This window comes from Dreissena polymorpha, chromosome 14 (assembly GCF_020536995.1).
Source record: "Dreissena polymorpha isolate Duluth1 chromosome 14, UMN_Dpol_1.0, whole genome shotgun sequence".
Lineage (NCBI taxonomy): Eukaryota > Metazoa > Mollusca > Bivalvia > Myida > Dreissenidae > Dreissena > Dreissena polymorpha.
In genome coordinates, this window is record NC_068368.1 from 15,348,973 (window position 1) to 15,363,019 (window position 14,047).

The 14,047-nt window shown below is 38.5% G+C and overlaps 1 protein-coding gene across 3 annotated transcripts in view; it reads right to left on the minus strand.

Moving 5' to 3' along the window:
• LOC127858800 (tudor domain-containing 6-like) overlaps window positions 1-14,047 on the minus strand; it is a 108,580-nt gene that overhangs the window by 9,416 nt on the left and 85,117 nt on the right. For all 3 annotated transcript variants that reach the window (XM_052396087.1, XM_052396086.1, XM_052396085.1), the window contains 3 exons: window positions 13,133-13,324; window positions 7,300-10,673; window positions 1,995-2,111 (listed from right to left, as the gene is read on the minus strand). In XM_052396087.1, coding sequence (XP_052252047.1) covers window positions 1,995-2,111; window positions 7,300-10,673; window positions 13,133-13,324 — 3,683 coding nt within the window. The remainder of the gene's footprint in view (window positions 1-1,994; window positions 2,112-7,299; window positions 10,674-13,132; window positions 13,325-14,047) is intronic.

The following is a 14,047-nucleotide window of genomic DNA, read 5'->3' on the forward strand; positions in this document are numbered from 1 at the left end:
TTACCCCATTTGGAAAAGCTCCAGTATTGTGCTATTGGGAAACAAGAGCTGTCACCATATGATGACTTATGCCCCCTGTAAACGCTTGATAGAAGTTATGAGCTTTTTTCGAAACCTAAACGCAGATTTCGAAACCTTAACGCAGACCCTAAGTTCAAGGTCAAGGTCACAGGGCTCAAAATTTGTTTATTTATGGAAAAGCCTTGTCCATATACACATGCATACCAAATATGAAGGTTATATCTGAAGGGACATAGAAGTTATGAGCATTTTTCAAAACCTAAACGCAGATTTCGAAACCTAAACGCGGACCCTATCTTCCAGGTCAAGGTCACAGGGGTAAAAATTTGTGTGCGTATGGAAAGGCCTTGTCCATATAAACATGCATACCAAACATGAAGGTTATATCTCAAGGGACATAGAAGTTATGAGAATTTTTTGAAACCTAAACGCAGATTTCGAAACCTAAACACAGACCATTAGTTCAAGGTCAAGGTCACAGGGCTCAAAATGTGTGTGCATATGGAAAGGCCTTGTCCATATACACATGCAAGTATGAAGGTTATATCTGAAGGGACATAGAAGTTATGAGCATTTTTCAAAACCTAAACGCAGATTTTGAAACCTTAACGCGGACCCTATCTTCAAGGTCAAGGTCACAGGGGTAAAAATTTGTGTGCGTATGGAAAGGCCTTGTCCACATAAACATGCATACCAAATATGAACGTTATATCATAAGGGACATAGAAGTTACAAGAATTTTTTGAAACCTAAACGCAGATTTCAAAACCTAAACACGGACCATAAGTTCAAGGTCACGGTAACAGGGGTAAAATTTGTGTGCGTATGGAAAGGCCTTGTCCATATACACATGCATACCAAATATGAAGGTTATATCTCAAGGGACATAGAAGTTATGAGCATTTTTCAAAACCTAAATGCAAAGTGTGACGGAAAGACGGACAGTCTGATCACTATATGCCCCCTTTTCTTTGAAAGGGGGCATAAAAATAGCACCCACATCTGAAATCACCACAATTCGCTTCATAAAATCTTTTGATTGAAAATGATGTGTCTTAACGATTGCTTGGTACCTAATTGCACAAACCCATCTTATATTTTAACATGCCTTTTTTGCTGAAATGTTTAGTTTTGGTGCGAATTTGATTTGTTAGGGTTTAGATAGTGCACTTTTGGAATAAAATTGACACACAGTTTTTTCCTTTCAGAAATTTTTCAGAAGGCTATTGGGAATTTCAAATTTTCCTCAATCAACAAAGTTGCTTTGAAGGATACTTTATAAAGAAGGAAAAAATGAATCAGATTGGACTTATTATGCAACATGTGAGATCACTAGATGTTGCAACTAAGCAATAATGCTTGTTCAAATATTAGTTTAAACTTTTTTGTTTTATAACAAAACACTTAGCACAGAATTTATAGACATGCATTGAAAAACAGCATATAAACTCACATTTACTATTAATAGCAAAATTTCAGTTTAGAGGAAAACTGTCGTCAAACTGCTTGGACAGAACAGGCTTCAGCAATTTTTATTTCACTATTGGACAAAGTACCCCTACCATACCAATTGGGAAACATTAGTGCATGAAACTCTATGATGGGAAAATTCAAAGTGTGAAATCTTCAAATTATGGGTCTTTTTGATTGTTTTGTAGAAATTGCACAAACCAATTTAAATAGACGTTAACGTGCATTTTGGATTAAAATGTTCAGTTTCAGTACTCATTTTATTTGTTCACCTGCAGATTTTTCACTTGGAATGAAACTGGTACCATGTTTCTTCCTTTTGGGAAATATTCAGATGGCAATTTGGGATTCTGTAGTTTTTCCTCAATTGGGAAAGTACCTTTTTGCAGGTAATTTATAAATAAAGACAAAAATCGCTAGGCTATCTGGGATGACACTACGCACACAAATTAAGCCCCATTTTAACAGAGGGAGGCTCAAATGTGTTGCTCTTGATCTCTCACCTGGGAACCTCGCGCAGCACAGTTCACCCACTTCAAAAGTCCGGTTGTCGCCCCCGGTTACACTGTGCTCACACTCCAGTCTCATCTGCTCACTAAGATAGGCGAGCTCCTTCAAGCCTAAAACGATTACAAACAAAATATGTGTTTGTCAGAAACACTATGTCCCCTACTGCGCCACTTTGAAGCTATATATTTGTCCTTTGACATTGAAGGACGACTGTGACCTTTCACCACTCAAAATATGCAGCTCCATGAGATACACATGCATGCCAAATATGAAGTCGCTATCTTCAATTTTGCAAAAATTATGGCAAAATGTTAAAGTTGGAGCAAACAAACACACAAACCAACCAACCAACCGACAGGGCAAAAATAACATGTCCCCCACTATAGTGGTGGGGGACATAAAAATGTTTCTGTGGCTAGTGGATATGGTGTCCACCTAGCGACTGGGAGGTCACAGGATTGATCCCCACTACGGAAGCATTCTTGAAATCTGCCCCATATACACCAACTACTGGTTCCAGTCCCAGGAAATGGACTTGAGAGAGCGTTTCAAATAAGCCTTAGGCTTTCTATGCAATATAAATAAAATGAAAACTACTTCAATTAGAGAGCAGACACCATGCTGAATGTGTAAAATGTACTTAGTGACCCAGTGACCTAGTTTTTAACCAGGCATGGCCAATATTCGAACTTGACCTAGGCATCATCTAGATACAACTTCTGACCAAGTTTGGTGAAGATCGGATGAAAACTACTTGAATTAGCTCAATGTTTAAAACGCACTAAGTGACCCCCATGACCTAGTTTTTGACCTGCCATGACCCATGTTCGAACTTGGCCTAGACATCATCTAGATACAACTTCTGACCAAGTTTGTTGAAGCTCTGATAAAAACTACTTGAATTAGAGAGCGGATAACATGCTTAATGTTTAAAACTCACTAAGTGACCTTGTGACCTTGTTTTTGACCTGGCAAGGCCCATGTTCAAACTTGGCCTAGACATCATGTAGATACAACTTCTGACCAAGTTTGTTGAAGATCGGATCAAAACTACTTGAATAAAGAGCGGACACGGAGGGACCGACCAACTAACCGACAGACAAGCTCACTCCTATATAAACTCCTAAACTTTGTTTAGTGGGGGTATAATAATTAGGTTTAAATTTATTACAAGATTGTATGACATATTGGCTGCTGAAAGGGATAGAAATAAGTGGTTTCTATTTTGCCAGAGGCAAGTAGATTGACGATTTATCTCTTAATTTAAACAAGCATGTTCTTTGAATTGATATCCACAGCCAATTAAAAAAAGATGTTTGTGAAACACAATGTCCCCCTTTATGATGTTTGACCTTGTAGGATGACCTTGACCTTGTGAAGGATGACCTTGACCTTTCACCACTCAAAATGTGCAGCTCCATGAGATACACATGCATGCCAAATATCAAGTTGCTATCTTCAATATTGCAAAAGTATTCATAGAATAAGCGATTTGGGCCACATATATTTGACCTCTGACCTTGAAGGATGACCTTTACCTTTCACCACTCAAAATGTGCAGCTCCATGAGATGCACATGCATGCCAAATATCAAGTTGCTATCTTCAATATTGCAAAAGTATTTATAAAATAAGCGATTTGGGCCACATATATTTGACCTCTGACCTTGAAGGATGACCTTGACCTTTCACCACTCAAAATGTGCAGCTTCATGAGATACACATGCATGCCAAATATGAAGTTGCTATCTTCAATATAGCAAAAGTTATTGCAAAATGTTAAAAGTTGGCACAAACAGACAGACCAACAGACAGGGCAAAAACAACATGTCCCCTACTACTATAGTGAGGGACATAAAAAATATTGACAGACAGACTGACAGACGAGCAACACCAATTCTTTATCCCTCCACCTTTTTTTGGGGGATGAAAACGATTGAAGATTCAAGCTCATTAAAGGGTAATACCCCTGGAGTCATATCAGCAATGTTATATTGCTGTCTGATTTAAGGGGGATTTTTGTAAGTTTGGTAATTCTACACATTGAAGCTTCGACTTGCACTTGTCAAGACCATATTTCCGTGTTGGAAATTGAATACACTTAATTCCTTTAACTTATCTATCTGGATACAGACTGACTGAATTACATAAATAGAGAATACAGTCACAGTCATGGTTGGTGCCAAGATGGCGAAAGTTTATCCGGTAAGGCTTAGAAAAAGAAAAAAAGCAAGCCTATGCGAGCCCTATTTTTCTTTTTTTGGGCCGAACCAGATAAACTTTCTCCATCTCGGCATCAACCATGTTTTTGATTTATCCTGCTCCATGCCGTTGACACATTTTATCAAAGACAAATGATAAATTGACATAACAATATAATTATTCTTGTTGAGCCTCCTACATGCAGGGTTGTCATTATGATTGTAAACAAAGGATAATTTTGGAATAGTAACCGATTGGGCTGGGGTCAAGGGACCGCCTAGGCCCCCTTGTAGGTCCAGGGCAAGGCCCTGTTAGGGGGGTCAGGGGGGCAAAGCCCCCCCGACCGAAAACGAATTCTAGACATTTGAGGGACAAAATACTGCTCTGCAGGGGGCATAAAAAAGTTAAAATGAGGTCTAAAAAGAAAAGAACATTTTAAGATTTTCACATTTTTAGTACACTGTACAATGTAAAAACATATAATAGTGATAGATCTTTGCATGTTCCAATTCTATCCATTACCCGATAATCCAGTATTATTACAATTTCTTTTTTTCAAAACCAAATTACGGCCAATATTGACGATGAATGTCGTTCGCCATTTAACGCAAGTGCATATACAAATTGAATTGTGGGATTGGGGATTTCCAATTGAACATGAGTGAATAAGGTGACGCGATTTGAGAGCATTGAGAACCGTTTATATTTAGTAATTACGACAAATCAACGACTCAATCTAAACCGTTACATGTACCTCCTTTCAGAAAAGTTTGCGAAAGTGAAAGTTAATTTCTGAAAATAAAAACGCGTCTTTCTTAAAATTTTACCGAGTACTTTTCATTCCGGATCGTGATATAACTTGTCAGGTCATTCATGCATGTAGACCTATATGTATGCATAGTTTGGCAATCTCAAAACACATTATTTACCTACTTATTATATTATGTGTTATGACCATTTGTATAACAAAATGCATTATTTAATTTAAGTATTTTCAAATGCGTATAATTAAATGTGTTATCTGAAATCGATTTCAGATTTCATTATTCACGGAAAACTAAGAAAATTCTAGTAACAGAGACACATTTCTCGTGTTTTTCATGTACAGATGAAAATCATGCCAAAATTAGACTTCATGTATAACATCACATCATTCTTCCTCGGGGAAAGCGTGGACTTAAATATTTAGATGCTGAATAACAACTTCGTAGCACAGAGGTCGCTATATCTTTTATCTTCGTAGAAAATCGAAGAGCATTTTTTAATATGTAGAAATTTTTTCTCTAACTAAAAAAACTACTTAATTACGCTCTACAGTGCTACATTCGTTGAAATACGGTCAGTGATAATCTGTGAAATGTACTGCTATTTTATACAGTTTCACGTGGGGTCGGCGTGTATTCGGCTGCCTCAGCGCTGATTGGTTGACGTGCTTACTAAGAAGAATTTGATTGACAGCTGAAAAAATCAATATTGGACACTCGCTGAGAAAATCATTGAAAACAGTAGTTCTTAGGCCGAGTTAACGGACTGACTGAATGACCGGGTGTCGCTCTACTTTACTACTTTTATTCCTCGTCAAGTATTGTCTATTTGCGTGATCAAAACTTCGGATCGCAAAAACAACTGATTTTCTGGCAATTTTAACCGATGAATTTGATCGGCAATCGGTTAATAATGACAACCCTGTACACGCACACAACATTTATGACGACCAAGTAACTACGGATTGTGTCACGTAAAAAATAGTTCCACTTTAAACTGTTCCTTTTAATACTTTCCTATTGAAAATATGAGAAGAAATAAAAAACAAATAGAGAATGTGATATTTTTCTTGGTCTACAATTATGATAGCAGCCGATATTGGTAAAATACTACACCCTTGTGTAGTGTTTTGGAAAGGTTACACTCAACTTTGTGTCACAGTGTGCGTAGGAATACACTACTTCCTGTTGACCGGAAATAGGAAAATTTAATCGACCCTGCTTTATTAGGTCAATGTTTGCAACAGAGGCAGTAATCGTTGAATAAATGAGAACTAGGCATTCAGCTTGTCTAGAAAATGGCAGACAGGTAGCAACCGGCGCACACGATTTATCGATTGCTGATTGGTCGATCGATATTTAGATAAGATTTTGACAGTTAGCGAGATGTCAATTATATTTTTTTATATTCATCTTTTGACGATTAAACACCTAAAAATTATCAAATGTTTCAAACACCAAACCAGGGGTTTTTTACCTTATATAACAGACCCCGAATATCGGCGTCTTCCCCCACCAAACTAGGCTGGTTTTTTCCCCTTTCAGAACCAAAAATATCCCCTTAAAAAAAAAAAAATAATCTTTTTTTTAAAATAAAAAGATGTGTCTCATGATTATAATATCTCAATTCTATTTCAATTTAATCTTGCAAAACGTAATAAATTATGAAAAAAACAATGAATATAGTGCAAACATGTACAAATGTATTGTAATAATGAGAGAGTAAGTAAACAAATCCCCCAAAAAGGGAAACGCCGCGAAAATTCCCACGCGCACAATTTTTCTCCAAAGTAGAAAATCCCGCATAAAATTTCCCCCACATAAGGGCTAAAGGCCCCTTCCCCCACAACCCCTAAAAAAACCTGCAAACAATAGAATAATTTGGAGAGTGCTATTGTTAATGTTATATTTTGTTATGCAAACTGGATTGCGTATTTAAAGTATAAAAGTTGAGATACTAGTATCCACACGTATGGCCGAGTGGTTTATGCTCTAGTCTTTTACTCAAAAGTGGTTCGAGCCCAGGTTTGGATATCTTTTTATCCCCCACCAAAGGCTAGTTTTCTTTAACTTAATTCTTGTTTTTACTGGAACTTTTAAAGTTCCAATGTTAATATTTTTAATTTAAAGCATTTCTTGACAAAGAACAAGTCCCTTTGATGCTAGTCCCCTCCCACTTCTGAACAAAATAGAACTAAAAGTGATTTCACCCTGATCTATCTGTTTCTTAAACAAAGACAATGAAAAAGTTTTCAATTCCAGTCAATTAAACACAACTGCAATAATTGCTAAAGAATAATCTTCAGTTGTGAGTAAAGAAATAACAAACGTACGTTCTTGGTCTTCTGTGAACTCCTGACAGTGAAACAGGCTTGGCCGCACAATGGACGTGATGACCACCCTAAGCTCTTGACTCTGGGGTTGATTCTTGTTGAGGGTCTGTGTAAAGAACGCCTTTCTCTCGCCTTTTGGCGGAGAGGCCACCTTTCTTGGAAGACTGTCATATGATGCTGTCAAAGTGTTCGCTTTCGGAAGATTATCGACGATCTGAGTAGAATGTTTCTCAATAGCCTGTACTTTCAGTCCAATTTTCTGGCCGATGTTAACGCCCTCTAGGGACGTCATTTCAATGTCGTACTTCCCATTGCTGCAAGAAAAGGCACAAACTTTCAGCTCTATCATTAAAAACTCTTTCAGCATTTCCATCATTTCCCTGCTTTCTTCCCCCTCACCTATTAATCCGCAATGAATTGCCATTCTTCCAAGCCCTAACACCTTGCGTTCTAACTTCCGAACATCCTTAACCGATACCACGTCCACGTTACCATAATCAATGAAAAGCACCTTGACTCTGTCCTGACCAATCAATTCCACGACCTCAGCCCTGTACCAAGAAGAATGCTGCCCGTCAAAGTAAAACACCCCTATGTATTCGCCAACCTCAGGTTGATATGCCAAAGTTGACTTATCGCAACTCTCGATCAGCGAGTTCATCATTTTCCCAAACTCACCCTGCGTCGCTTCGTCAGCCAACTGGATAAAGAACGAGCGTACGTTTTCTATCCACACCATAGCTGCAGCCATCATTTCTCCAATCTTCAAACTCAGAGAGGGGAGAGAGATGTGTAGCCTTGGTGAACGATTTGTAGCCATACTTGCCATTTTCGAGTCCGCTTTTGTGACAGGGCTAATATTATTTTTTGGAATGGCACCTTTTTCAGGTGTCTTAATAGTGGACTGTGAAACAGGTTCAGATCTTACTACGGTTGTTTCACCACCATCTACATCTAAACTCCGCACCTCTGATTCTCCGAACATCAGTTTACTCACCGAATACTTTGTGCCGATCTGATCAATCAGAATAAGGTCTACAAGATAGCGATCAGTCTGCTTTTCAAGCACCTGGACTTCAAATATGCTATTCTTTACTGACTGGAAATCAGCGACTTTAGCCTCGTCTTCCAGACCTGTGGATCTGGCCAGTTTACACCTCACAGCAATTTTCGGTACTTTTCTAAACTCTTCTCTTAATTCTCGGATGTCACTCACTTGAACCCAATCTTCGTTCCCGTAATCCATAAAATTGACACGATATTGAATGCCCTTTGCATCGTTCCTGGAATCTTCAATCGTAGCGCGATACCAGAGTGTAACCCCTTCACAGGTGTACATGGCAGCCACAATGTCGCCCACCTTTCCTTTATATACCTCTTCATTCTTGTGACAAGATTCGTTGAGTTCTTTTGTAATATACAACAGTTCTTTCTCAGTCGCTTCGTCTGCAATTTGAACAAAAAAGCTCGCAAGGTTATCGATATGAACCACTGAAGCTTTAATGACAGTTCCATCAGAAGGGAACAAATGATCGGAAATACCAGATATATCCCTGATTGATAGCCCAGACTTAGGAATCCTTTCATTTTCTGACTCACTTTTCTCAGAAACTGCAGTAGTCTGTTGAGCAAAACCAAAGTCTTCATTTACACATGTTTCACCATCCATGCCATACAAAAGGATGCTGTAAATCCTGCCTACCTTCTTCAACGCTTTAGCTAAGTACGGTTGGAACACCATAGTGGATTGCATCGCAGATAACATTTCTGCATCCATCAAACCCTCTGATCCTTTCAACTGGCACTGAACTGCCATCACAGGGAGCACCGTAAAATTTGATCTTAATTTGCGTAAATTTCCTACCTCCACTACACCAGTGTTACCATAGTCCACAAAATGCACGCTAAATTTCTTTTCGTCAACTTTTTTCTCCACCAAACCTCGATACCATGAACCATCTTCAAATTTTGCAGCTACAAACTCAAGTTCCTGAGGTTCGTAAACGCTTCCACATTCACAAGCCTGATTCAACTGGCTCTGCATGTGAGCAAATTCTTCCATAATCTGATCCAGCTTTTGAACGTAGATTTTATCTAAAGCCTCAATGTGCGTCACCTGTATTTTATTTCTGCTTCCATCCAGGGGGAGTTCAGATTCCTTCAACAGCAGAACAGCTTCAGATGTTTTCTTCCCTCTATCTTGTCTAACGGACAATGCATCAGCGCCGATTTTAGTGGAGATTTCTGCCCTTGTTTTTATTGAAACTTCAGCAACATGAACGTTTGTTACAATTTCAGACTCTGTTTCAGGGCGGTTAGTCTCTATAGTTATTTCTTCTACGGATGGTAAGAAGTTCATTATGGTGTTAACACAAGTAACTCCATCTGGCAGATACATCAGTATGCTGTATATCCCATTAGTGAAACTCACAAATTTCACCATCACCGGTTTGTCCACCATGAGCTCTTGCAGCTCAGACAGAACCTCGTGGTCGTTAGAACCCTCTGATCCCAATAGTTGACAACGAACTGCGAGCTCTTGTAAATCACAATGTTCTGCTTTCAGGTTCCTTATATTACTCACATCTACAATCCCAGTATTACCATAATCAACAAAACGCACCGCAAACTTCTTGGTGTCGAGCTTTTTTTCAACGAATCCTCGATACCAGGTCCCGTCATCAAACTTTGCAGCAATGTTTTCAGATACTTTAGGCAGGTAAACACTTTCACTCTCACTAGTCTGATTTAACTCCAAGAGCACTTGAGCAAAGGCTTCCAATGTCTCGCCCTGTAGCTGAAGGTAAATCGCGTCCAAAGCACTGATATGTGTGACCAGCATTGATACAAGCTCATCACTCGGCACCAATTGTTGGGATTTAATGACACTCTTTACTGCCCCTTTCACAGAAACAGCCCCACCCTTCTTCGGTTCATCGGCCTTATCAGTTGCCTTCAAGCTCCTGGGTGACCTCTGACTTTTTGACTTCGTAATCAGAGAATTCACGAGCTGGTTCACCCATTCTCCCTTGTCCAACGTAAACATATCCAACAAAACTGCGTCCCTCTCCACAGAAACCACTTTCCCCGTCAACGGACGAGTCGCAAGCTCCAGAAAGAAGGCATTAGCTTCCTCGGTAACAGCCCCAGCAACGCTATGAAGTCGGCACCATATCCCCAATGCAGGCATATCTAGACAGAATTTCACGGCCTGTCGGATCATGCTAAATTTCACGCTGCTGGAGTTAAGGTAGTCGAGATAGAGTACTTTGCAGCCGTCATGGTTTAGTTGTAGAACATCTGCCCTGTACCATCCGTCATCACCTTCCTCGCCAGGGAAACGTGCCATCACTAGTTCACCAATTTGTTTGGGCCTGCAATCATGTAATTGAATTTGTACATGTTGCTACCAAGAGGATTTATGATGGTTGTGTGTTAATTATCTTTATTAGCCACGCTTTAGGAGAAGGGGCCTACTGCATGTGTGTCAAGTGTCCTCACAGATAAGCCTGTGTCGCTTTAAAAAATATATTTAATATCAATGTTTGATAGTTTTGGTAGACTACCAGGATATATTCACTATAGATCATAGAATTTAATTTTTAAATGAGTGGCACTAATACTAGGTTCATTTCACAAATTTGGAGTACAGCAAACACTTATTTTTACTGTAATTGTTAATAAATAAATTTTTAATCATATAATATATCCACCACAGAAAAGGTTATAACTGGTACACATGTATTAACACTCAGCCTAAACTTGGAAACAATTACGGCTAACGGAAAGGCCAAGTAGTTTCAATTAACCAACTTCCATTACATTTCCACAATTGGCGAACGTTTGTGTTTATGAAATTCTTTTAAACAAGAGGGCCTGAAAGGCCCAAAGTCGATCAACCGAGAGGAAAGGAAGTGACCTTTTCTGTGCAGCACAAGATGTCATTAGAACAAAATGTTCTACCAACTTTCATGATTAGTGAACACCCTGGCAGCCATGTTTTTCAACAGACCACAACCATTTTCATACAACTCCAAGACATCATTTAAACAAATATTCTGACAAAGTTTCATGAAGATTCATGAATTCATATAAGGAAAAATCCCCCGCCCCCTGGTGGCTATGTTTTTCAAGCAACTGGAACCATTTTCAAACTTGTTTAAGATATCATTGAGACAAATCTTCTGACAAAGTTTCATGATGATCGGACAATAAATATTGGTTCTAGAGTGTTAAAAAAGGTTTTACTATAGCTATATAAGGAAAAATGCCACGCCCCTTGGTGGCCATGTTTTTCCACCAACCAAAACCATTTTCGAACTCATCCAAGATATAATTGGTACAAATTTTGTGACCAAGTTTCATGATGATCGGACAATAAATGTGGTCTCTAGTGTGTTAATAAGGTTTTTTCTGAAGCAATATATAGCCATATAAGGAAAATGCCCAGCCCCCTAGTGACCATGTTTTTCAAGCAACTGAAACCATTTTCAAACTCATCCAAGATATCATTGGGACAAATCTTATGACCAAGTTTCATGAAGATCTGAAAATTAATGTGGCTTCTAAAGTGTTAACAAGTTTTACTATAGCCATATAGGGAAAAATGCCCCGTCCCCTGGTGGCCCTGTTTTTCAACCAACCTGCATCATTTTTGAACTCGTCTAAGATATTATTGGGATGAATCTTCTGACCAATTTTCATGCAGATCAGACAATAAATGTGTACTCTAGAGTGCTAACAAGATTTTACCATAGCCATATAAGGAAAAATGCCCCGCCCCTTGGCAGCCGTGTTTTTCAAGCAAATGTATCCATTTTCAAACTCATCCAAGATATCATAAACACCAATTATATGACCAAATTTCATGAAGTTTGGACAATAAATGTTGCCTCTAGTGTGTTAACAAGGTTTTACTAAAGCCATATATAGCCATATAAGGAAAAATGCCCCGCCCCCTGGTGGCCATGTTTTTAAAGCAACCAAAACCATTTTCGAACTCATCCAAGATATCATTGGGACAAATATTCTGACTGATTTTCATGAAGTTCGGAAAATAATGTGGCCTCTAGAGTGTTTACAAGGTTTTATTATAGCCATATAAGGAAAAATGCCCAGCCTCCTAGCGGCCATGTTTTTCAACCAACCGGCATCATTTTTGAACTCGTCCAAAATATTATTGGGATGAATCTTCTGACCAAGTTTCAGGAAGATCGGACAATAAATGTGGCCTCTAGAGGGTTAAAAAGATTTTACTATACAATGTAGCCATATTTGGAAAAATGCCCCGCCCCTTGGCAGCCATGTTTTTCAAGCAAACGTAACCATTATCGAACTCATCCAAGATATCATTGAGACCAATCTTCTGACCAAATTTCATGAAGATTGGACAATAAATGTGGCCTATAGTGTTAACAAGGCAAATGTTGACGCGGGACACAAGGCGATCACAAAAGCTTACCATGAGAACGTTGTGCTCAGGTGAGCTAAAAATTATCGTCAATAATGGCATGAGCGTTTTGTTACATTATTGCTAGTTATCAGCTTGCAAGGTAATGACATTTTTAACTACACTTATATCTGTGTTATTTAATACAAGTTTAATTGTATGCATGATAGTTGTGTAACAGAATCAATTTATGAATTTGATAGCGACGATTTTATTTTTTTTCCAAAGTGTTTTTTTTAAGACTATTTTATTAAGACTATTTTTGGTTGCTATAATCAAAATATGCCAAATGGATATATTGATAAAATGCTATTTTGACAAAAGAGCACCCTGTCCTTTTCTAATCCTAGCTGGATCAAAGAACATACTTGAGACTATACAAACCTGTACTCCTTGCAATTGGAGTTATGGTAGATCTGCTGAAGTTTGGTGTTGTACAGGCTAAGGTCATCAGTGACAACCTGGCAGGCGAACTTCAAAGGAGATGAGTCTTCAGAGAGCGTTACCATGAACAATTGCTCTTCATTCACCTTCAAAGTGTCCTTGAGAAGTGGAAGGTCTCTTGTCATCAGACACCTATGAAAGGGTAAAAGATAGAACTGCAATTGCCATAACATTGAACATACCTGTTTTGAATTAATGTGGACAGTTAACAAAAACAAGGGCCACATTGGCCCTGAATCGCTCACCTGAACAAATTTAATAAAATCCTGTTACCGTTTGGTAATGGGTTATTCCAACCAAAAATGTGGAAATGGATTAACCCATTACAAACAATAACAAGAATTTACTGGTTTATTGCAGACGACTCTAGAAATCATTTGTGATTAAAGGAGAAATTGCTTATTTTGAGCAATTTCTCCTTTTATCACAATGATTTCAACCCTACCAAAGCTATTTCTTCACATTCCATTACAATGTTCTTTGTCATCTGCGACCTCTTTGAATTTGGGACAGTCCAAAAGTTGTCATTTGGTAAAGGGTTTATGGGTTCAACAGAAGTTGACCTTACATCTTCACAGGTGTTATGCAATGAAGGATTTCTTGAAGTACTGTTAGGGGAGTTACCCTTCTACCTCAGATGACTTAAGAAGACAAAAGAAGAAATTGCTCTTAGCAAGCAAAATCTCCTTTAAACACAATGTTTTCTACCTATTTGGTTGAGGACAATAAGATTTCACCACATACCAAATTTGGTAGCCCTAGGCCTTATGGTTATGGACAAGAAGATTTTCAAAGTTTTCACAAAATATGCAAAAACGTATAAACATGCAAAGTTCAAAGAGCTCCTGCGGCCAT